General features: G+C 39.0%; 1 protein-coding gene across 1 annotated transcript; it reads left to right on the forward strand.

The window, feature by feature from the left end:
• Nucleotides 1-209: 209 nt before the first annotated feature.
• On the forward strand, nt 210-25,736 carry ZC3H12B (zinc finger CCCH-type containing 12B). The gene is made up of 5 exons (XM_054716225.1): nt 210-820; nt 10,484-10,623; nt 22,177-22,411; nt 23,030-23,136; nt 24,316-25,736. The coding sequence occupies exons 1-5, from the start codon at nt 210-212 to the stop codon at nt 25,734-25,736; spliced, it is 2,514 nt and encodes an 837-aa protein (XP_054572200.1).

The raw sequence follows: 25,736 nt of genomic DNA on the forward strand, positions 1-25,736 counted from the left end.
AAATCACTATATTCTAAAATGCTTTTCCAGAATTTTACTAAATATGATTGTGGTATGTGTGTTCATTTGCAGGGACTGGTAACATCTGAACATACCAAATCAGACAAACCTTGCACCACCACACTACCACAAAGAAATGCCACTGTACGTGGGTTCCAAGCAGGCTAAAAAGAAAAAGAGTTGATTAGATCTCAGACCTACTAATCGGGATGACGGCCACGGCTGCAGTGGAGACACCAAAAATGAAGAAGAGTGCCTCCAAAGAAGAGAAGCAGCCACCTAACCAAGACAGCACAGAACAGGGCAATGCTGATTCTGAAGAGTGGATGAACTCTGAAAGCTTCCCTGAACAGATGAGCCTCAAGAGCAGCAACAGCAGTGACAATAGCTGCCAACCTGGAGTTGTTCAGTTGAAGAAAAAGGAGATTTCCTCCAAGCCACACCGCCAGCTCTGTAGATCACCCTGCCTAGATTGCCCAAGCTTCTCCCAGAGCAGCATTCTACAGGATGGGAAGGTTGACTTGGATAAAGAATACCAAGCCAAGGTGGATTTTGCTCTAAAGCTGGGCTATGCAGAGGAACAGATTCAATCAGTGCTGAACAAGCTGGGCCCAGAATCACTTATTAATGATGTATTGGCAGAGCTTGTCAGACTTGGGAACAAAGGTGATTCGGAAGGGCAGGTCAACTTGAGTCTGTTAGTGCCTCGGGGGCCCAGCTCCAGAGAGATTGCAAGCCCTGAACTGTCTCTTGAAATTGAAATAGACAGCAGTGACAATTTGAGGCCAGTTGTCATTGATGGAAGTAATGTGGCAATGAGGTAAGACTGGTGTATTTTCTCTCTCTTTAAAAGTGCCCTGAGCTCATAGAAATTGTCTTCCTTTGCCAAAGACTTTGAGAGGCCCTTGGTTATTGTCTGTAGCTTGTGCTCCTCTAAGTGGACAGAGGCTAAAATGATTCTGCCCTGGCTTTTTCTTTCTCTTTTGAAATGGTTGCCAACTTTTTTTTCAGGTATGCTGAAAGCAGCTTAGACACCAGAGATGCTTCAGAGAAGACATAACCATTTAGCCTTTGTTTTTCTTGGAGTTCCCTCTCCCATGTGTACTTGGCTGGACCAATCATTCTGAAAATGTTGCTTTTATAATGTGACTTGAGTGCATTATTGGGAACTTAACAGTAACTCCTGATCACCATTCCACCAAATTTGAATCCCTTTGCCTGGCTTTGTGATATGACCTTTTCTTCCTCCCATTTGATTTTATCTCTCACACTTATTGCATCACATAAGTCTCTTTAAAAATGTACATGTAAATTGTGCTGATTTCTATGCCCACTACTTGTGTTCATGTCATTTTCCAACCTAGGATGACCTCCTCCTTATCTTCATACCCTTCATGTTGTACCACCTCCACAAACAACGTTCAGCAGGAACAGAATAAATGGTAGGAAATGCAATGACAGAAGGAAGAGTATAGAGTTATGTAAAAAAGGAGCCATAGGTCAAGAAATGTGGGCAACTTTCAGAAGCTGAAAAGGCTAAGAAATGAATTATCCTCTGAAATCTTCAGAAAGAACACAGCCTTGCCAACACTTTAATTTTAGACTTCTGACTTCCTGAATTATAAGAGAATAAATTGGTGTGGTTTTAAGCCACTAAATGTTACATCAGCAATAGGAAAGTAATACACAACCAAGAATGCCTTCATACTTCATTCTGTACTCTCTGGTATAATTGTTTATTGCATGTCAGAGAGCCTTAGAAATTCCTTCTTCTGTTTCTCAAATGAGTTGTCATCCAAGTTTGGATTAAACATTCCCAGTGATCAGGAGCCAACTTTCTACTGAGTCCACCATTGCTTGATGAGTTCACTGGTATACTTAGACTGTACACAATCAGAACAAATTTTTTATTATACTGTGATATGACCTTTTCTTACTCCCATTTGATTTTATCTCTCACACTTATTGCATTTACATAAGTCTCTTTAACAATCTCCATGTAAATTATGCTAATTTCTATGCCCACTGTTGTTTTATGTCTCCCTTGTTTTCCCCACATCACATAGCACAGTATTGGATGCTCCCACAGAGATATGAGGGAGCAGGAATAGGGGTAGCTCTTATGAACAATACTATTGCTGTATTCAGGAGTTGCTTAACAGACTAACTGGAGGTACAGTTTAATATATAGTTCTACTTAATCCTCACAGCAACTTTATTTTAAAGATGACAAAAATAGAGTTCAGCAAAGTTAAGTGACTTCCTTGAGGTCACTTGCTATAGCACTTGAACTTAAGTTTCTGGCTTCAAATGAATGAAATTATACTAACATTTATAAATATACATTTTGTACCAGGTCTTTTTGCATATGTAATCTAATCCTCACTAAAAACCCTGAAAGAATGGACTAATTCAGTTCATTTTTGCATGTGAGGAGACTCAGGTTCAGAGAGACTGAGTAGCTGCCCAAGTTTGCAGAAGTAATAATTAACAAAGCTTTTATCAAAACCTTAAACTGACTTCATCGCCCCTCAACAATATCATGCAACACTACACTGAGTGGCCAGATTATTATGATCTCTGAACGCATAATAATCTGGTCACTCAGTGTATATGGCTGTTAGTGTTATTAAAAATACTTGGCGTTCCTCCTAGGAGCAGATAATACATTTACAGAATTCCTTTTTAAAATCTTTTAAATAATGACAGCAACATTGCCAGGTGGGTAAAGCAGGCTAGACATCTCTCCTGTTTTAATGAGGGGAAACTAGAAGCATGGTAACAAGGAAGTTAAATGCTCTGTACACAAAACAATAACGATGCTGTGGGGCCAGTGGAAAGGAGAAGGTGATTTTTTTTTTTTCAAAGGGTCAAGGGTAACTCTGCTTCCCTCCTAATAGGTATAACCTAGAGTGATTCTAGAGGAAGTAGCATGGGATCTGTTACACTCAAGCAGACAACCCTAAACACCTTAGACTGGGCGTAGGGTTTTGTGTTTTGGAGGTGGGGATGAGAAGAACTCAGGACTTCTTTGAGTACATGATGATATAAAATCTAGTCAATGATTCATAATTATGAAGGATACTATGTGGTTCTTTTACTTTGAAAGGAATAATGACAAATTCATTACCAAGGTAATTTGTTTTGACATATCTAGTTTGTGCCAGTAGCAAACTGTCATACTGATAGGAAGATGAACTATTGTCTTTCTTAAAAGTTGCTTTACTAAATTAAAGATATTTTACACAATTTAAATAAAGCAAAAACAAAAAATAATGCTGAACCTTATTTTTAGGAGTATGTTACAATAGTGCATAGTGGACCACATGCTTTTGTTTGCCTTTGTTAGTATCTCTTCCCTTATTTGACTAGGTAAGTTACTGGTGAGTCCCATTTATTCTGCAATCACATTGCACATGGTCAAAGTTCAGTGCCACAGTCAGCTTATAAATTTGTTAGTACCATTAATCTAAATTTGGCTTTTCTCATTGGTTACCTGTAAATTTATCATGATTCATACTTCTTAGACAAACTACATAATAACATCTGCTCTTTCTCAGCATGCTGGATAAGCCTGCATTGATATTATAATGCTTTGTTTGTCATTGACAGTATATGTTTAATATTTGCAGTGGTGGTGTACCTGTGATTTACACACTGATATATGCTAAGATACTAAATGATACATTCATTCTGCGAGCTCTTCTTTTGGGAGGAAAAATCCATTTCAGGGGAATTAAGGCTTTCAAATATAAATGCTACCATATTCTTTGTTAAGTCTAGGAGAAGCCCAAATATTTGAACCTTGTTTTTTAAAAAGCTCGGAGGGAGAGGCTAGTGACCCATCTGCTAAACAGAATTTGGTTTGTAACCTGAATCATGACATGTACCTAAGCCAGTTTACTGGACAAAGTAACATGTAGTGTCACCAAGACACTGTGTGACTTTCAGATCCTAGGCTTTTAGATTGCTTTTCAGATAGGCTTTTAGATCCCAGTTTTTTTTTAATTGCAAAGGAACTCTTTGTGGGATGGGCTAAAACAAGTCATCTTGGCAAGCTTTACTTTATTTTTCATTCTTTTTATTTATTCATTCCTTAAACATTTATTGAGCACTTCACTTTGCATACTGCACCCTTATGTAGGACTTCATTACCACCTTGGTAAATGTTGAAAGTGAATTCTGCTTCCTATTGGACATTTGATGCACTTCATGGAATGCTCCAATGACATGGTTTTAATATATATTTCAATGGAATGCTGTAGGTATTTTACATTTTCTTTAACATGATAATGCTGATTGAGAAGTTCTTGTCTCTGGGGGGTTGTAAAATAGATTCTTCAGGTTTTTTAAAAACAATATATTTTAAGTATTTTCCACATTTTCTACCATAAGTATATATTACTTTTATAATGATAAAAAATAATTTTAAACAAATAATTTGGTAGTAGAAAATATAGCCCAGTCAGGTGTGGCTCAGTGGTTGAGCATCGACCCGGAACCAAGAATTTACTGGTTCAATTCCCGGTCAGGGCAGATGCCTGGGTTGTGGGCTCAGTACCCAGTAGGGGGTGTGCAGGAGGCAGCCAATCGATGATTCTCTCTCATTATTGATGTTTCTATCTCTCTCTCCCTCTCCCTTCCTCTCTGAAATCAATAAAAAATATTTTTAAACAAGAAAATATAAAGTTGAGCTATCCAACAGCCAATGTTACTCTTGTATTTATTCCTAGTTTTAGACTGTTTTTGAGATGGCACACTTTATAGCACTGAAAAGCCAAGTAAAATGAAATCCCATCCCATTTCTCCAAATTTCTCCTCTACGGGAAATTGTGATGATTTTCTTGGAGTTCATGTTATTTTTATACTTACCAGTATTATAGCAGTGGGAAAAATCACAACTGGACATCTTCCCTATAAGCCAGTATAATAACTGTTTAAGAGCCATGGGCTTGCCCAATTTACCCATAGTTCAAATTTTTAGAAGCAATCAGTGGTAGCTAGCTGTCCCTAAGCCTACCTTGGAGTATATTGGCAGTTAAATACCATATTTTCCGGCGTATAAGACGACTGGGCGTATAAGACGACCCCCAACTTTTCCAGTTAAAATATAGAGTTTGGGATATACTCGCCGTATAAGACTACCCCTCTTCCAACACACACCAATAAAAATTAAAAAAACATTAGATTTTATTTCAATATGGTAATTTTAATTCAAATGCTTATGACATGCAGGTACTTAGCAGGAAAACTGTCACTTATAAACATAAGGCTGTTTGTCATCAAACACGTAAACATAAAACAGTGCAAGTGGATTAAACTTTTCCTAATTCACTCTAAAGCTGAAAGGAAGGATAAGACAATAAACCCATGGGAGCTGCCATGCTGTTTGTTTTCTAAGCTGTCAACCAAACTGGAACTGATGATGATAGGAGGAAGATAACAAACAATAGAGAGAGAGCAAGTGCCGGGCAAGTCCCTGGCGAGTTAACAACACCCATCATAACTGCAAGCTACAGTATTTTTACAGGTTTTGCTGGTGTGACAGTTTCCCTTTAAAAGCCTTCAAAATCCTGTTCGTCATCTGATATCATAAGTACATCAATGACATCTTGTGATACATTTGTAAGGCAGTCATTGTATGAATCGAATTCCGTATCAGATGGTGTGGTCTTAGCTTCGGCTTCCTCTTCATCTTGCCACAAGTAGTTGTCCTCCATACCATCTAATGAATTTGATATGCCACACTTCTTGAAAGACTTGATTACTGTTTCTACATCAATATCATTCCAAGCTTTTATGACAAACTTGCACAAAACATCCAACTGTGGAGCACGCATGTTTCCCCCTTTTGTGAATGACTTTTCACCACTAACTATCCATTCATTCCATTGTTCTTGAATGCGATCTTTAAATGTGTTTTTCTGGGCACAGCGCCGCTCTATCTCTTTTTTCCATACCCCGGGCGTCCTGGACGCCTGCAGCTTGCTCCGCCCTTCACTTACACCTTCCCGGTGAGGCGCCCCTTCACCTTGTCATCTGGACCGCATTAAGTCACTTCTTTCCACGAATACTGGTGAGTGGATTTTCTTCTACTGTACTTGTACAGTGCCACCCTTGCTGCTTTCATAAGGTCGCCGCATACGGTGGGGGAGGAGCTCAAAAACGGCCAAGGCCGCATCCCCGAAGTATGCGGGGAGCACCCTGCCACACTCCATTCATTTCAATGGAGCCAGACGAAGACCATATGCAGCACAAAAAGGAGCCGACCCGAGACACTTGAGGTCTCCCTCCGGCTCCATTGAAATGAATGGAGTGTGGCTGTTTTTGAGCTCCCCCCACCCTATGCGGCGACCACAGATTCTCCAGTCCAGCTCAGAAGTTTCAGCACCCGCCTTATAAGACAACACCTGGCGTATAAGATGACCCCCGACTTTTGAGAAGATTTTCCTGGGTTAAAAAGTCGTCTTATACGCCGGAAAATACGGTATGTTTTCTTTCTTTTACCTTAAGTGCTTCAACTTTTAGTAGAGTAGTAGAATTGCTTTACGGTACTTACTGGAGACTTTTAAACATTATTAACATGTTTGGAAATGTCCTTGTTAGGACATTTAATAAATTTTTGTCATGTACCTCAAAAATGATCAGAATGGAAACTCTTGAAGTGCATATATTAATGGGGCTTTGAGAATATGTATTAATCCACCCAAGATAATTACATCTAATTTCTCTTGTAGTGAGGAAGTGAGGAATCTAAAGAGAGCCCCCATCACATTGTCTTAATTAGTCATATAGCAAAATGTTTCTTTTCTTCTGAGCAGCCTTGTTACACAGGTAATATCAGTTATTGCAATGGAATTGCTACATGTAAGCCAACTTGTTTTTACCATCCAAGCTGTTTAAACTTACTGTAATTTATTGTGGTTTATGTATATGTCAGAGCACCAGATTTCATGCTAAGAGATCAGAATTTTCACAGCCAAACTAGTACACCATTTGTGAGTTTTTAAAGATTATTACAATAAATATATTTTTTCAATTCTTCTGCTAATTTTCCCTCTTCCGATTTCCAATCAAGTTAATTTTTTACATTGTTTGTTCCTACAAGTAATTGTGATACAATGTCTTCTCATTTTGTATCATGACATAATTTTAAAAGAAATACTTAATTTTGAAGGAATTTGAGAATTAGAGAAAGAAAATAAATCACTTAGAACCTTCTCACACAGAATAACAATTTTATTAGTATTTCGATATATCTATTTTTTAGTATTTGATAAACTTATACATAGACTGTTTTCTACAAAATTGGAATTGTATTATATATACTAGTCTGTATCCTTTCTTTTCTCTTTTATTATTATACTAGAGGCCCGGTACATGAAATTTGTGCATGGGGGGGGTCCCCTCAGCCCAGCCTGCACCCTCTCCAATCCAGGACCCCTCGGGGGATGTCCTGGGGATCGGGCCTAAACCGACAGTCGGACATTCCTCTCACAATCCAGGACCACTGGCTCCTAACTGCTCACCTGCCTGCCCACCTGATCGCCCCTAACTGCCCCTCCCTGCTGGCCTGGTTGCCCCCAACTGCTCCCCCCGCCGGCCTAGTTGCCACTAACTACCCCCCCCGCCGGCCTGGTCGCCCCTTACTGCCCCCTACTGTGGGCATGGTCACCCCCAACTGCCCCCCGTGTGGGCCTTGTCACCCCACGCAGCCTGCTGCTCGGTTGTTTGGTCAACCCTCACTAACCTCCTTGCTGGCCTGGTCACCCACGCAGCCTGCTGCTCAGTCATTTGGTCGCCCCTCACTGACCTCCCCTCCTGGCCTGGTCACCCCCAACTACCCCCCCTGTGGGCCTGGTTGCCCCACACAGCCTGCTGCTCAGTCATATGGTCGCCCTTCACTAAACCCCCCCGCCAGCCGGGTTGCCCCCAACTGCCCCCCCACAGGCCTGGTCACCCCACGCAACCTGCTGTTTGGTTATTTGGTTGCTCCTCACTAACCCCCCTACTGGCCTGGGCGCCCCATGCAGCCTGCTGCTCAGTTGTTTGGTCACCCCTCACTAACCCCCCTACCAGCCTGGTGGCCCCACATAACCTGTTGGGTCGTTCGTTTGGTTGTTTCAGATGCAACTGTCACTTAGCCTTTTATATACATATATATATATATATATATATATATATATATATATATATATATATTGTAAGCATTTCTCATATCTTAAAATTTTCAATAATATGATTTTGTTGGAGTATTATATTTAATTAAATGTGATAACTATTTTCAGTCAGCATTTATGTGTGTCTTTTTTGCTGTCAATGTTCTTTTTAAAGCTTAATATATGTACTTAAGACTCATCTCCAACTAATCCTCCATATAAACTTTATCTTTTCTCTTGCGATATCTCTTCTTCTTTATTTTTAATTTTTAAAAATTCTTTATTGTTGAAAATATTACATATGTCCTCCTTTCCCCCCATTGTTCTCTCCCAACCTGTACTCACCAACCAGCCCCGGCCTTCACTGCCCCATTGTTTGTGTCCATCAGTTATGCTTTTATGCATATAAGTTCCTTGGTTGATCTCTTATCCCCCATATACTCCCTGCCCACCCTCCCCTTCCTTCCCTCTGAGGTTTGACTGTCTGTTCGATGATTCTATGACTCTGGATCTATATTTGTTCATCAGTTTACATTGTTCATTATGTTCCACAAATAAGTGAGATCATGTGATACTTATCGTTCTCTGACTGGCTTATTTTGCTTAACATAATGCTCTCCAGTTCCATCCATACTGAGTTCTTTCTTTTTTACAGCAGCATAGTATTTCATTGTGTAGATGTAGCAAAGGTTTTTATTTTATTTTTTAAAATATATTTTCTTTATTTTTTTTGCAGAAAGAAAGGGAGAGGGTTAGAGTTAGAAACATCGATGAGAGAGAAACATCAATCAGCTGCCTCCTGCATACCTCCTACTGGGGATGTGCCCACAACCAAGGTACATGCTTTTGACTGGAATTGAACCTGGGACCCTTCAGTCCACAGGCCGATGCTCTATCCACTGAGCCAAACTGGTTAGGGCGTAGCAAATGTTTTTAATCCACTCATCTGCTGATGGGCACTTAAGCTGTTTCCAAATTTTAGCTATTGTAAATTGTGCTGCTATGAACATTAGGGGTGCATATGTTCTTTCTCTTTGGTGTTTCTAGTTTTTTGGGATATATTCCTAGCAGTGGGATTACTGGGTCAAATGGGAATTCCATTTTTAGTTTTTTGAGGAAACTCCATACTATTCTCCACAGTGGCTGCACCAGTCTGCATTCCCCACCAGCAGTGCACGAGGGTTCCCTTTTCTCTGAATCCTCACCAGCACTTGTCATTTGTTGATTTGTTGATGATAGCCATTCTGACAGGTGTGAGATGGTACCTCATTGTTGTTTTGATTTGCATCTCTTGGATGATTAGTGACTTTGAGCATGTTTTCATATGCTTCTTGGCCTTCTGTATGTCCACTTTCGAAAAGTGTCTATTTAAGTCCTTTGCCCATTTTTTGATTGGATTGTTTGCCTTCCTTTTGTTAGGTTGTATGAGTTCCCTATGAATTTTAAAGATTAAACCCTTATCAGATGTAACATTGGCAAATATGTTCTACCATGCAGTGGGCTCTCTTGTTATTTGTTGATGGTTTCTTTTGCTGTGCAGAAGCTTTTTATTTTGATGTAGTCCTATTTGTTTATTTTCTCTTTAGTTTCCATTGTCTTAGGAGATGTGTCAGTAAACATACTGCTATGAGATATGTCTTCTATTTTGCTGCCCATCGATTCTTCTATGATTTTTATAGTTTCCCATCTTACATTTTAAGTCTTTTATCCATTTTGAGTTTATTTTTGTTTATGGTGTAAGTTGGTGGTCAAGTTTCAATTTTTTGCATGTATCTGTCCAATTTTCCCAACACCATTTATTGAAGAGGCTGTCTTGCCTCCATTGTATGCCCTTGCCTCCTTTGTCAAATATTAATTGAGCATAGTGGTTTGGGTTGATTTCTGAGTTCTTTGTTCTGTTCCATTGGTCTATATATCTGTTATTGTGCCAGTACCAGGCTGTTTTCAGAACAGTGGCTTTGTAATATAACTTGATGTCTGACAACTCTTCTTTTTCATCTGTTGAGAATATCCAAATCTTTGTAAAGAAGGTTATAATAGGAACAGAAAGAGCAGAGAGAAAATTGAAGTAGTGATAGGAAATAACCTATCATTAATAAATTGGGAGTTGTTTTTAACAATCTGTGACCTTGAATGAAGGTATAATAATGGCAAAATTTGTAATGACTGAATAAAAATAATTTTATTTCCTCTTTTTAAAAATACATTTTCGGCATTATCAAGAAAGAAAATGTTAATATCTTGCTACTAAGAAAAAGTCTGTTTAAAGTATTTATTTCCTACCTTTTGTCAGTCCTCTCATCTTACTCTTTGTCTTTCTAAAGCCACGGGAATAAAGAAGAGTTCTCTTGCAGAGGAATACAACTAGCTGTGGATTGGTTTCTAGATAAAGGCCATAAAGATATTACTGTATTTGTGCCTGCATGGAGAAAGGAGCAATCCCGACCTGATGCACCAATTACAGGTATGATTTTAAATAAGACATTTTTTTCTCATCCAGAGCAAAGCAGCAAGATAGGTTAGAGAGATGTTGATGGTCCCAATTTAGATAATTATTTTTATAAGTTTATTAAGTATACTTAAAATGTATTTTATTAAGTGTATTTTAAGAATATTTTTCCAGAGATTAAAAATGGTGGAAGAGTAAGTGGATGCTGCACAGATATGCTCCCAGGAACAAACTGGTATGACAACTAAAATACAGAAAAACTTCCTGAATAATCAACTGAAAACTCGCAGGAGAGAACCTTGACACCTGAGGACCAAAAGTGGAGACCACATAGAGACTGGTAGGAAGGGCAGAGGCCTGAAAGGGTGGGTCAGGCGCCCACAGACAGCAACTGAAGTCCTGGAGAGATATCTCAGCTGTGGGGGGTTGCCATTGAGAATTCTAGGATCTAATCCCAAAGCTGTGCCCCCTAGCAGAGAGCACCAAAACGGAGGAGGTACCCACATAACAGCTGGCTATGAAAAGCAGTGGAGTACTGTCTGCCAGAGAGTAATAGCTGAAAATTCAGGCACCCTCTTAAAGGGCCAACACACAAAATTCCCTGTGGAGCCACCCACCTTGTGCTCCAGCAGAGAGAGGGTGAAGTGGACTGGAGCTGTGAGAGCAGAAGCCAGGACTGGGGATTCAGGGGATAGAGTTCAGAAGGAAGACACCCAAGTTTCCTGGGCTGAGTCATTCCCTCACACAGCGGAGGACATCTTTCCCACATAGACATTTGCCTTGCAGTGGGCGGGGAGAGGGAAGACAGTTAACACATCCTTTTGGAAAACACCTTACCCTGAGGCTATTTAAGAGGTTAAAAATAACAATTAGCCTCCAGGCAGAAGCAATTGTCCCACCCTGTTGAAAAAACATTTCACCACACCTGAGGACTATTGCCTGGAGGGCAATTCAAGTCAGAATCCTAACAGTCTGTAGGCAAAGGCAGTCTCTGGAGGCTTTAAGTCTTTGCCTGCTCTAATTCTTAAAAACAGCCTTTAACACTATCCTGTACTAGAGATTGAGAGGTATAGGGGATCCCTAATACATAGTCACAAACCCAAATAGAAAGCCAAAATGAGGAGACAAAGAAAAAAACCCAAATGAAAGAACTATAAAATTTTCCAGAAGTAGAGATAAATTAAGCAGAGAGAAGAAATTTATCTGAAGCAGAGTTCAGAGTAATGATAGTAAAGATGCTCAACAGCATGAAAAAAGATATAGTAACTATGAAAAAAGAACAGTCTGAAATAAAGAATGACATAACACAAGTAAAGAACACACAGAAGATTAGGGGAAGGAATACACAGCAGATTAGGGAAAGCTGAGGATTGAATCAGTGAATTAGAAGACAGAGTTGAAAATATCACTCAATCAGAAAACCAAAAAGAAAAAACAATTAAAAAACAGGAGGACAGATTAAGGGAGCTGTGGGACAATGTGAAACATAACAATATTGGAATAGCAGGTGTGCCCAAAGAGGCAGAAAGGGAGAAAGGCATAGAGAAGGTGTTTGAAGAAATAATGGCAGAAAACTTCCCTAACTTGGTAAAAGAAAGTCATACAAGTTCAGGAGGCACAGAGAACCCCAAACAAGAGGAACCCAAACAGGCCCACACCAAGACACATCATAATTAAAATGCCAAAAATTAAAGACAAAGGAGAATCTTAAAGGCAGTAAGAGAAAAAACTGTTACCTACAAAAGAGTTCCCATAAGGCTGACACCAGAAACTCTACAGGCCAGAAGGCAATGACATGAAGTACTCAAGGTAATGGAAAGCAAGGATCTGAGACCAAGATTACTATATCCAGCCAGGCTATCATTCAAAATAGATGGTCAATAAAGACTTTCCAGAGGAAAAAAAATAGTCTAAAGGAGTGTATCACCACCAACCCAGCATTACAAGAAATGCTAAAGGGATTGCTATAATGAGAAGAAGAAACAGAGAGAGAAACCTAATCATACAGAATTAAAATGGCAATAAATAAGTACCTATCAATAATAACCTTAAGTGTAAATGGATTAAATGCTCCAATCAAAAGGCATAGGGTAGCTGAATGGATACAAAAATATGACACAACCATATGCTGTCTACAAGAGTCCTGCCTCAAAACAAAAGACACACACAGGATGAGAGTGAAGGGGTGGAAAAAAATTTTCCATGCAAATGGAAAAAAAAAAAAAAGCTGGAGTAGCAATACTCATATCTGACCAAAAAAAAAACAAACAAAAAAAACCCCCACAAAACTTTAAAATGAAGGCCATCACAAGAGACAACAAAGGTCACTATACAATACTAAAGGGATCACTCCATCAAGAGGATATAACCCTGGTAAACATATGCACCCAATAGAGAAGCAACTAAATATATTTTAAAAAACTTCTACAGGACTTTAATGGAGAGATCGACACCAATACAGTCATAGTAGGGGACTTTAACATGCCTCTGACTTCACTGGATAGATCTCCCAGATAAAAACTTAACAAGGAAACAGAGACTCTAAGGGACACACTGGCTCAGATGTATTTAATTGATATTTAATGAACATTTCACCCCAACGAGGCAGAATATACATTCTTCTCAAGTGCTCATGGATCATTCACAAAGATAGACCACATGTTAGGACACAAAACAAGTCTCTACAAGTTCAAGAAGATTTAAATCATATCAAGCATCTTCTCAGATCACAGTGGAATGAAATTAGAAATCAACTACAGTAAAAACACCCAAAAAATTCCAACACATGGAGGCTAAATAGCATGTTACTAAACAATGAATGGGTTATGAAGAGATCAAGAAGAAATAAAAAACTTCCTGGAAACAAATGAAAATGAACACACAACAACTCCAAATCTCTGGGACACAGCAAATGCAGCCCTGAGAGGGAAGTCCATAGCACTACAAGCATACCTCAAAAAACAAGAAAAATCAGCAATATATTATTTAACACTATAACTTAAAGAATTAGAAAGAGAACAGCAAGAAAATCCCATGGTAAGTAGAAGAAAGGAAATAATAAAGATTAGAGCAGAAATAAATGACATAGTGACTAAAAAAATAATACAAAAATCAATGAAACCAAGAGCTGGTTCCTTGAAAGGATAAACAACATTGATAAGCCATTAGCCAGACTCAACAACAACAACAACAAAAAACAAAGAGAAAGGACCCAAATATATAAAATCAGAAATGAAAGTGGAGGAGTAACCTCTGTCACCGCAGAAATACAAAGGATTGTAAGAAAATACTATGAACAACTATATGCCAACAAGTTGGACAATGTGGATGAAATAGTCAAATTCCTAGAACTATACAATCTCCCAAAACTGAATCAGGAAGAATAAAAAAAACCTGAATAGGCTAATAATAATTTATGAAATAGAAGCAGTAATCAAAAACTTCCTACCAAACAAAAGCCTAGGTGTGGAAGGCTTCACAGGGGAGTTTTACCAAACATTCAAAGAAGAACTAACTCCTATACTCCTCAAAATATTTCAGAAAATCCAAGAGCAAGGAACACTTCCAAACTATTTTTGTGAGGACAGCATTATCTTAATTCCAAAACCAGATAAAGACACTACAAAGAAAAAGAATTACAGGCTAATATCCCTGATGAATAAAGGTTCTAAAATCCTCAACAAAATATTAGCAAATTGCCCTAACTGGTTTAGCTCAATGGATAGAGCGTCAGCCTGTGGACTGAAAGGTCCCAGGTTCGATTCCAGTCAAGGGCATGTACCTTGGTTTCGGGCTCATCCCCAGTAGGAGGTGTTCAGGAAGCAGCTGATCGATGTTTCTTTTTTTTTTTAATTTCTTTATTGATTAAGGTGTCACATATTTGTCCTCATCCCCCCATTCCCATCTGATCGATGTTTCTCTCTCATCGATGATTCTAACTCTCTATCCCTCTCTCTTCCTCTCTGTAAAAAATCAATAAAATATATTTTAAAAATATTAGCAAATTGCACCCAGCAATATATTAAAAAGATCATACACCATGAAGAAGTGGAATTTATTTCAGGGATGCAAGGCTGGTATAATATTCTCAAATCAATAAATGTGATACATCACATAAATTGAAAGACAAAAATCACATGATTATATCAATAGATGCAGAAAAAGTACCCATATTTTATAAAAACTCTCAGCAAAGTGGGAATAGAGGGAGCATATCTTAACATGATAAAGGCCATATATGACAAACCTACAGCCAACATCATACTCAATGGGCAAAAACCAAATCCATTTCTCCTAAGAACAGGAAAAAGACAGGGATGCCCATTTTCACTGCTCCTGTTTGACATAGCACTGGAAGTGCTAGCCATAATGATCAGACAAGAAGAAATATAAGGCATCCCAATTGAAAAAGAAGTAGTAAAACAGATGACAGTATATTGTACATAGAAAACCCCAAAGACTCCATAAAAAAACTACTAGACTTAATAAATGAATTCAGCAATGTAGCAGGATACAAAATTAACACCCAGAAATCTATGGCTTTTTTATACACCAATAATGAACACCCATAAAGAAAAACAATCCCATTTACCATTGCAAAAAAAATTAAGATACCTAGGAATAAATTTAACTAAGGAGGTAAAAGACCTGTACTCGGAAAACTACAACACGTTGAAAAAAGACATAGAAGAAGACATAAACAAATGGAAGAATATACCATGTTCATGGATTGGTGGAATCAATGTCATTCAAATGTCCATAATACCCAAAGCAATATATAGGTTCAATTCAATCCCTAGAACAAACTTTCCAATAATTCATAAGCCATAAATAAAGACTCCTATTAGCTGCAGCAATCCTGAGAAAGAAGAACAAAGTTGGAGGGATCACAATACCAGATATCAAGCTATACTACAAAGCCACTGTTCTCAAAACTGTTTGGTACTGGCACAAGAACAGACATATAGACCAATGGAACATAACAGAGAACCCAGAAATTAACCCAAGCCAGTATGCTCAATTAATATTTGACAAAGGAGGCAAGAGCATATATAATGGAGTCAAAACAGCCTCTTCAATAAATGGTGTTGGGAAAATTGGACAGATACATGCAAAAAAATGAAACTAGACCACCAACTTACACCATACACAAAAAACAAACTCAAAATGGATAAATGACTTAAATGTAATATAGGAAACCATAAAAATCTTAGAAGAATCCATAGGCAGCAAATATCAGACATATGTCGTAGCAATATCTTTACTGATACAGCTCCTAGGACATGGAAACTAAGGAGAAAATAAAACAAATGGGACTACATCAAAATAAAAAGCTTTTGCACAGCAAAAGAAACCACCAACAAAACAACAGGAAAGCCCACTGTATGGGAGAACATATTTGCCAATGTTATCTCTGATAAGCATCTAATCTCCAATATTTACAGGGAACTCATACAACTTAACAAAAGGAAGATAAATAATCCAATAAAAAAATGGGCAAAGGACCTAAAAAGACACTTTTTGAAAGAGGAAATACAGAAGGCCAAGAGGCATGAAAACATGCTCAAAGTCACTAATCATCCAAGAGATGCAAATCAAAATGACAATGAGGTACCATCTCATACCTGTCAGAATGGCTATCATCAACAAAGCAACAAACAAGTGCTGTGGAGCATGGGGAGGAAAATGAACACTCTTGCACTGCTGGTGGGAATGCAGACTGGTGAAACCACTGTGGAGAACAGTATGGAGTTTCCTAAAAAAATTAAAATGGACCTAACCCTACAACTCAAAGAGTTAGAAACCGAGCAACAAGAGAAGCCAAGTGTAAACAGAAAGAAGGAAATAATAAAGATCAGAGAGGAGTTAAATGACATAGAGACCAAAGAAACAATACAAAAGATCAACAAAACCAAGATCTGGTTCTTTGAAGGGATAAACAAGATTGATTAACCTGTAGCCAGGCTCACCAAGAAGCAAAGAGAGAGGTCCCAGATAAACAAAATCAGAAATGAAAGAGGTGAAATAACAACAGACCCCACAGAAATACAAAGGATTGCTAAAAAGTACTACGAACAACTTTATTCCAACAAACTGGACAACTTGGAGTAAATGGACATATTCCTAGAAAAATATAACCTTCCAAAACTCAATCAAGAAGAATCTAAACATCTCAATAGGCCAAGAACTATGGAAGAAATTGAAGCAGTCATGAAAAAGCTTCCGGCAAACAAAAGCCCGGGGCCAGATGGCTTCACAGGGGAGTTTTACCAAACATTCAAGGAAGAACTAAAACCTATCCTCCTCAGACTATTTCAAAAAATTCAAGAGGAAGGAACACTTCCAAGCTCCTTCTATGAAGTCAGCAAAACCCTAATAAGAAAACCAGATAAAGACAACAAAATGAAAGAGAATTACAGGCCACTATCCCTCATGAACATAGATACCAAAATCCTCAACAAAATTCTAGCAAATTTGATCCAGCAGTACATCAGAAAGATCATACACCATGACCAAGTAGGATTTATCCCAGGAATGCAAGGATGGTACAATATCTGCAAATCAATAAACGTGATACATCACATAAACAAATTGAGAGATAAAAATCACATAGTCATATCAATTGATGCAGAAAAAGCATTTGACAAAATCCAACACCCTTTCTTGATAAAAACTCTCAACAAGGTGGGAATAGAAGGCTCATACCTCAACATAATAAAATCTATGTATGATAAACCCACAGCAAACATCATACTCAATGGACAAAAACTAAAAACATTTCCCCTAAGAACAGGAACAAGACAGGGATGCCCACTCTCACCACTCCTGTTTGACATAGTACTGGAAGTATTAGCCATTGCGATCAGACAAAAAGAAGAAATAAAAGGCATACAAATTGGAAAAGAAGAAGTAAAGCTGTCCTTATTTGCAGATGACATGATATTGTACATAAAAAGCCCAAAAGATTCCATAAAAAAACTAACAGACTTAATAAATTAATTCGGCAATGTAGCAGGATACAAAATTAACGCCAAGAAATCTATGGCATTTCTATACACCAATAATGAACTTACAGAAAGAGAGACTAAAAAAGCAATCCCATTCACCATCGCACAAAAAAATTAAGATACCTGGGAATAAACTTAACCAAGGAGGTAAAAGACCTATATGTGGAAAACTATAGGACAGTGAAAAAAGATATAGAGGAAAACGTAAACAGATGGAAGAACATATCATGTTCATGGATTGGTAGAATCAACATCATTAAAATGTCCATACTACCCAAAGCAATCTATAGATTCAATGCACTCCCCATTAAAATACCAACGGCATATTTCACAGACCTAGAAAGAACTCTCCAAAAATTCATCGGGAATAAAAAAAGACCCTGAATAGCCACAGCAATCCTGAGAAAGAAGAACAAAGTAGGATGGATCTCAATACCAGATTTCAAGCTGTATTACAAAGCCATTGTTCTCAAAACAGCCTGGTACTGGCACAAGAACACACATATAGACCAATGGAATAGAATTGAGAATCCAGATATCGACCCAAACTACTATGCTCAATTAATATTTGACAAAGGAGGCATGAACATACAATGGAGTCAAGACAATCTCTTCAATAAATGGTGTTGGGAAAATTGGACAGATACATGCAAAAAAATGAAACTAGATCACCAATTTAGACCATACACAAAAATAAACTCAAAATGGATACAGGACTTAAACATAAGACGGGAAACCATAAAAATACTAGAGGAATCCACAGGCAGCAAAATCTCAGACATATGCTGAAAGAACTTCTTCACTAATACTGCTCCTAGGCAATGGTAGCTAAAGAGAAAATAAACAAATGGGACTACATCAAAATAAAAAGCTTTTGCACATCAAAAGAAACCATCAACAAAACAACAAGAAAACCCACTGCATGGGAAAACATATTTGCAAATGTTATCACTGATGAAGGTTTAATCTCCAACATCTACAGGCAACTTATACAATTTAATAAAAGGAAGATAAATGATCAAATAAAAAAATGGGCAACGGATCTAAATAGAATCTTTTTGAAAGAAGACAGAAGGAAGGCCAAGAGACACAAGAAAACATGCTCAAAGTCACAAATTATCTGAGAGATGCAAATCAAAACGACAATGCAGTACCATCTCACACCTGTCAGAATGGCTATTATCAACAAATCAACAAACGACAAGTCCTGGCGAGGATGCGGAGAAAAAGGAACCCTCGTGCACTGCTAGTGGGAATGCAGACAGGTGCAGCCACTGTGGAGAACAGTATGGAGTTTCCTCAAAAAACTAAAAATGGAATTCCCATTTGACCCAGTAATCCTACTCCTAGGAATATATCCTAAGAAACTGGAAACACCAGTCTGAAAGGATATATGCACCCCTATGTTCATAGCAGCACAATTTACAATAGCTAAGATTTGGAAACAGCCTAGGTTCCCGTCAGCAGATGACTGGATCAGAAAACTATGGTACATCTACACAATGGAAAAATATGCTGCCATAAAAAAGAAGGAATTCTTACCATTTGCAGCAACCTGGATGGAACTGGAGAACATTATGCTAAGTGAAATAAGCCAGTCAATAAAAGAAAAATATTACATGATCTCACTCATTTATGGATAATAAAGAACATTATAAACTGATGAACAAAAAGATAGATACAGAGGCAGTAAAGCATCAGACTGTCAAATTACCGCGGGAAGGTTAGGGAGAGGTGGGGGAGATAAGAGATCAACCGAAGGACTTGTATGCATGCATATAAGCATAACCAATGGATGCAAAACACTGGGGGTGAGGGCATGTATGGGAGTGGTGTGTGGGGGCAATGGTAAGATATGTACACATATAATACCTTAATAAAAAATGAAAAAAAAAATTAAAATGGAACTCCCATTTGATCCAGTGATCCCACTTCTAGGAATATATCCAAGAAATCAGAAACACCAATCAGAAAGTATATATGCACCCCTAATGTTCATAGCAGCACAATTTACAATAGCTAATATTTAAAAAAAAAGAATAAATAAGAACAAACAAAAAGAAAAGAAAGAAAGAAAGAAAGAAAGAAGAAAGAAAGAAAAGAAAGAAAGAAAAAAAAAAAGATTTGGAAACAGCCTAAGTGTCCATCAGCAGATGAGTGGATTAAAAAACTAAGGTGTAGCTCTACAATGGAATACTATGCTGCTGTAAAAAAGAAAGAGCTCTTACCATTTGCAACAGCATGGATGGACTTGCAGAGCATTATGCTAAGTGAAATAAGCCAGTCAGAGAAAGATAAATATCACATGATCTCACTCATTCGTGGAATATAATGAACAACATATACTGATGAACAAAAATAGAGCCAGAGGAAAAAAATACTTTAGAATATAATTGAAGTAACCCTGTTATTTGCAGATTTTTGATATTTACTTCAACTTTTGTGATATTATACTATGTAAGTATAGTTTTGGTAATACTATTATATTTAAAATCTTTTTTCTTGAAATATTGTTTATTGCATGTAATATATTTAAAATCATTTTTCTTGAGATAAAAAAAGGAATATTTTTCCAAATAAAACCATTATTCTGTTGTGGCATACAACAGTTAAATAGAGACACCTTCAATTCAGCAAAGAATCTAGCACACAGTTTGAAAAAAGGTGTGCTTTTCTATTTTACCATAGACTACAGACTAAAGGAGGTTGAATCTGGTTATGACTGTTTCCTAAAAGACTAAAGAAACTTTGGTAGAAAATTAATCTCATTCTGTACCAGAGAAGTGATGTGGTATTTGAAATTAGGGGGTAGAATAGAGAGAGAGAGAAGTCTCATGGCAGTCAGTGTCAACTTATCCATGAGACATAGTAGTCCCAGGGCCCAGGGTCCATGATGATAATTTTAGGGTCCCACAGAAATATTTCAAAATTCTATTTTTTAAATTATTTTTAAAGTCCTCACGTGAATACAAGGGGGGGGGAGAGAGAGAGAGAGAGAGAGAGAGAGAGAGAGAGAGAGAGAGATACTTTGATTGGTTGCCTTCTGTATGTGCCCCAACTGGGGATCCAACCTGCAACCCAGGAATGTGCACTGACTGGGAATTGAACCAGCAACCTTTCAGTGCACTGGACAATGCTCAACCAACTGAGCCACTCTGGCTGGGCAGAAATGCTTTAATTTATTTTCTTTTTAACATCAGGAGGAAAAAATTGGATACAATGATGATTAAATAATAATATAGCTAACTAGATAATTTGTTCCTATACCAGTGCAACTGTAAAGTATAATTTTTAATATTTCTTTATGAAAGAAGGGCCCATGAAGGCAAAACTGCCAAAAATTCACAAGAATCATATGCAGCCCTAATGTTAGGAAGCTCACTGTATTCACTAACAAAAATATGTGAAGCTAGCTCTTTATATTTCAGAGCATATAGACCCCAGTCCTCTGAGTATCAGCTATTGGCTGATGTGACAAATTAGGAAGTCCAGTGAATGGCTATTGGAGCTGTCTGCCAGCAGCTGAACAGGAGGCTCTCAGACTCAGTCTGAGTGGATCCTGGCCCTACATGTACGCAGCCTTCCTTTTCTCAACAATTAAGAGGCCAAAAGGAAAGATGGGCAGTACTAACATACCACAGCTTGATGTTTTCCCTTAGCTGTGGCCTTCCTTTGGGCAGAAGGTAAAAAAAGAAGTCCCTAGGAGTGATGCTTTATTCTCCTAGTGGCAGACACATTCTCAGTATACTGCCCTATTTTCTTCAGCAGCTAAAAACTGGTACATTAGTTTTTTTAAAATATAATTTTATTTATTTCAGAGAGGAAAGGAGAGGGGGAGAGAAATAGAAACATCAATGATGAGAATCATTGATCGGCTGCCTCCTGCACACCCACCCCACACTGGGGATTGAGCCCACAACCCAGGCATGTGTCCTGACCGGGAATTGAACCGTGACCTCCTGGTTCATAGGTCAACCCTCAACCACTTTGCAACACCAGCCAGGCTGGTGCTTAAGTTTTTAGCTGCATAAATTCTAGAATATCAGTGATATTTCTCACTCTTCATGGTAGGTTTAAAAGTTAGTTGTTATTGAATCCAGTTCTCTCATGTTTTTTTACTCACCCAAGGGTATGTTTTTATTGATTTTTTCTTTTTAGAGAGAGAGGGAGACACACAGAGAAACATTGATGTGAGAGAGAAACATCGATTGGTTGCCTCCCAAATGTTCCCCAACCAGAGATTGAACCCGCAACCTAGGTATGTGCCCTGACTGGGAATCTAATCTGCATTCTTTCAGTTTATGGGACAACTCTCCAACCCACTGTGTCACACTGGCCAGGGCTCCAGTTCCTTCATTTTATCTAAAAGAAAGCTGAAATCCAAAGGGAAAGGTGATTTGTCTAAGGTCACAATTCAAATTGGTGCCACAGCCAAGAGTAGAGGCCACTTTCTCTCTGAGGGAAAATAGTATATTCATCGACTACCAATTTATGAATTCGTAATGTTGTTAATTTCTGAAGATAATTTCTACTCTGTGGCATATAATCCATATTTTGACAGATCAAGATATCCTACGAAAACTGGAGAAGGAGAAGATTCTTGTCTTCACACCATCCCGAAGGGTCCAAGGCAGGAGAGTTGTCTGCTACGATGACCGGTTCATAGTCAAACTGGCTTTTGATTCCGATGGCATCATTGTATCCAATGATAACTATCGAGACCTTCAAGTCGAAAAGCCAGAATGGAAGAAGTTTATAGAAGAGCGATTGCTGATGTATTCTTTTGTGAATGACAAGTATGTTTCTTTCCTGTAGACTTTGAATAGCCTAAATCCAAGTTACCACTAGGAATAGATTTCATTTCACGTCAGTAAACATTTACTGAACACTTACTGTGTACCATGCATTATGCTGGCTGCCATGGGGATAAAATGCTGGATAAGAAACAAGACTTACCCTTAACAAGAGACAACCACAGTATGTTGTGATAAGTGCTATGGTTACAATTTTTAAATTGCTTTATCTATGTGAAACAATAGGAAAAGGCTTCACAGAGAAGATGACATTTAAGCTGAAGTTTACAGATAGAGGAGAGGGGGCTGCTGGGCATCACAGGTAAAGGAGACATCATGAATAAAGCTATAAAGGTGTGGAAGTGGGTTACATGTTGAGGAAAACCACAGGTATGCTAGTTTGGCTGGGATATATAGTCCATGAGAGAATTATATACAAGAAAAATCATTTTTTTTTTGTGATCAAGGGGGAACAGGGAGAAAAAATGCTGGCTTAGCAAAAGATAGACTTGAAACAGGAAGGGCAATTATGAGGCTGTGACAATAGTAATGAAGGTATAAACTTCTGATAAGGGGTATTGGGAACAGAAGGGAAGACATTTATCTCTTGCTTGCTTTCAGATTTATGCCTCCAGATGATCCTTTAGGACGCCATGGCCCAAGCCTTGAAAATTTCTTAAGAAAGAGACCTGTTGTTCCTGAACACAAGAAGCAACCATGCCCTTATGGTGAGTACCTTATGTGCAAAACTGAGTTCTGTACTAAGGAAAGCATAAGGACTCTGTGAATACTTTCTCTTCAAGATTTCCCTTTCAAATGGAAAATTCTGGCTTGTCTACTTTCTGTGAGTTAAAGTCTTGTCTTCATGTATTTTCATTTAGGTATTTAAAGAAACATCCTAGAAACTGCATGAGAAAAGGATAACTAGAATTGAAAAGATTAGTTGTTACTTGTTAAAATTAGTTGTTACTTGTGTTCTAGCTGCCTCTGTTCTGAGCAGTGTTGCTGGGGCAGGGAAATGCAAAACCCCACAGGGCTTACAGAAGCAGAAAGGACAATGCCAAATTGGGTTTTGCCCCAAGAAAGGTATCTCTCAGGCAGGTGATTGCACCCTCTGTCAACTAACAAATACCCTTCTCTTCAGATCTGTACTTACCAATTTGCTTCTAAACTTTGGTTTCATTTACTTTTAAAAAAATACAGGTTTATAGAGTACTTTAATGATCTTACTCAAGTCCCTCTGTTACAAAGTTTGTGAGCCTAACAGTGCAACATGGGCTGCCTGGTCTGAGGCTACTTTGGATGTTCAGTCTTTTGGGGGTAATCATTTATGAACATCTGGGTTTTTTACCTCAATTAACATTTATTTAAATCATAGAGTATTTTCATGTTCATTATCTTCATTTAATCTTTACAACAACCCTATAATATAGGAATAATTTCAAACCTTGTTTACAGAAGAGGAAACTGAGGCTCAGGAAGTAGTCACTCCCCAAGGTCACATGGCTAGTAAGTGACATAGCTGGAATTGAAACTTAACTCTGACTGACCTCCAAGCCTGTGCTCTTTGCATTGCACCATACTGCCTACTGCTGCTCTACACCACTTCAGCACACAGGTTATGCCTAGGCAAAGCTGTGAATTATAGGAAAATGAAGGCTATTCAACTGCTTAGCTCCTAGCTTTCACACTGCAGTTTCCTCCCCAGCTTTCTTCTTCTCTCTCCCCTCACAGTGTGTGATGCCTCCTTGGTGTTGTCTGTCTCTCATCTTTATGGAAAGTTACTTTTTTGCCTTAACTCCAAACAGTAAAACTCTAACCTGAGTGACCAGATTGTTACGACAGTTTCTGGCACAGAGAGTCACACCACTATGAGAGAGGTCTTACCCCAAGGCATTATTTTTCAGGCAAAAAATGCACCTACGGCCACAAGTGCAAATACTACCATCCGGAGCGGGCCAACCAACCCCAGCGTTCGGTGGCTGATGAGCTCCGCATCAGTGCCAAACTATCCACAGTGAAAACTATGAGCGAAGGCACCCTGGCCAAATGTGGTACAGGGTTGTCTAATGCCAAAAGTGAGATAACCTCAGAAGTCAAGCGTGTGGCCCCTAAGCGCCAATCAGATCCCAGCATCCGATCGGTGGCTGTGGAACCTGAGGAATGGCTGTCCATTTCCCGTAAGCCTGAGGCCAGTTCTGTACCCTCACTTGTGACCGCCCTAAGTGTCCCCACAATCCCACCTCCCAAAAGCCATGCAGTGGGTGCACTCAACACCCGTTCGGCCAGTAGCCCAGTGCCAGGATCCTCTCATTTCCCCCACCAGAAGTCCTCATTGGAGCACATGGCCAGCATGCAGTACCCCCCAATCCTGGTTACCAACAGCCATGGGAACCCTATTAGTTATGCCGAGCAATACCCAAAGTTTGAGTCCTTGGGGGACCATGGCTACTATTCAATGTTAGGTGACTTCTCCAAAATGAACATCAACAGCATGCATAATCGAGAGTTCTACATGGCTGAAGCAGACTCGGGGATGTATGCCAGGAATCCCAACCTCTGTCCAGACAGCCGTATGAGCCATACCAGGAATGACAACTATTCCTCTTACAACAACCTGTACTTGGCTGTAGCTGATGCCCATCCTGAAGGCAGTATGAAGCTGCATCGCTCAGCATCTCAAAACCGTCTTCAGCCTTTTCCTCATGGTTACCATGAAGCCTTAATGCGAGTGCAGAGCTATGGCCCAGAGGATTCTAAGCAAGCCCCCCACAAGCAGTCGGTCCCCCACTTAGTTCTGCATGCCCAGCACCCAGCAACTGGAGCACGATCTAGCTGTCCTGGAGACTACCCCATGCCTCACAATATCCATCCTGGGGCAACCTCCCAGCCAGGACGTGCCCTGGTGATGACTCGGATGGACAGCATTTCTGACTCCCGCCTCTATGAGAGCAACCCCATGAGGCAAAGACGACCTCCTCTGTGCCGGGAACAACATGCCAGCTGGGACCCACTGCCTTGTACAACTGACTCTTATGGCTACCATTCCTATCCCTTGAGTAACAACCTCATGCAACCATGTTATGAACCAGTGATGGTACGGAGCGTGCCTGAAAAGATGGAGCAGCTTTGGAGGAATCCTTGGGTTGGAATGTGCAATGATTCCAGGGAGCATATGATCCCAGAGCACCAGTATCAGACCTACAAGAACCTCTGCAATATTTTCCCTTCCAACATTGTTCTTGCAGTGATGGAGAAGAATCCTCACACAGCAGATGCCCAGCAGCTGGCAGCCTTGATTGTTTCTAAGCTTAGGGCTGCACGTTGA

This window comes from Eptesicus fuscus, chromosome 1 (genome assembly GCF_027574615.1).
Source record: "Eptesicus fuscus isolate TK198812 chromosome 1, DD_ASM_mEF_20220401, whole genome shotgun sequence".
Classification (NCBI taxonomy): domain Eukaryota; kingdom Metazoa; phylum Chordata; class Mammalia; order Chiroptera; family Vespertilionidae; genus Eptesicus; species Eptesicus fuscus.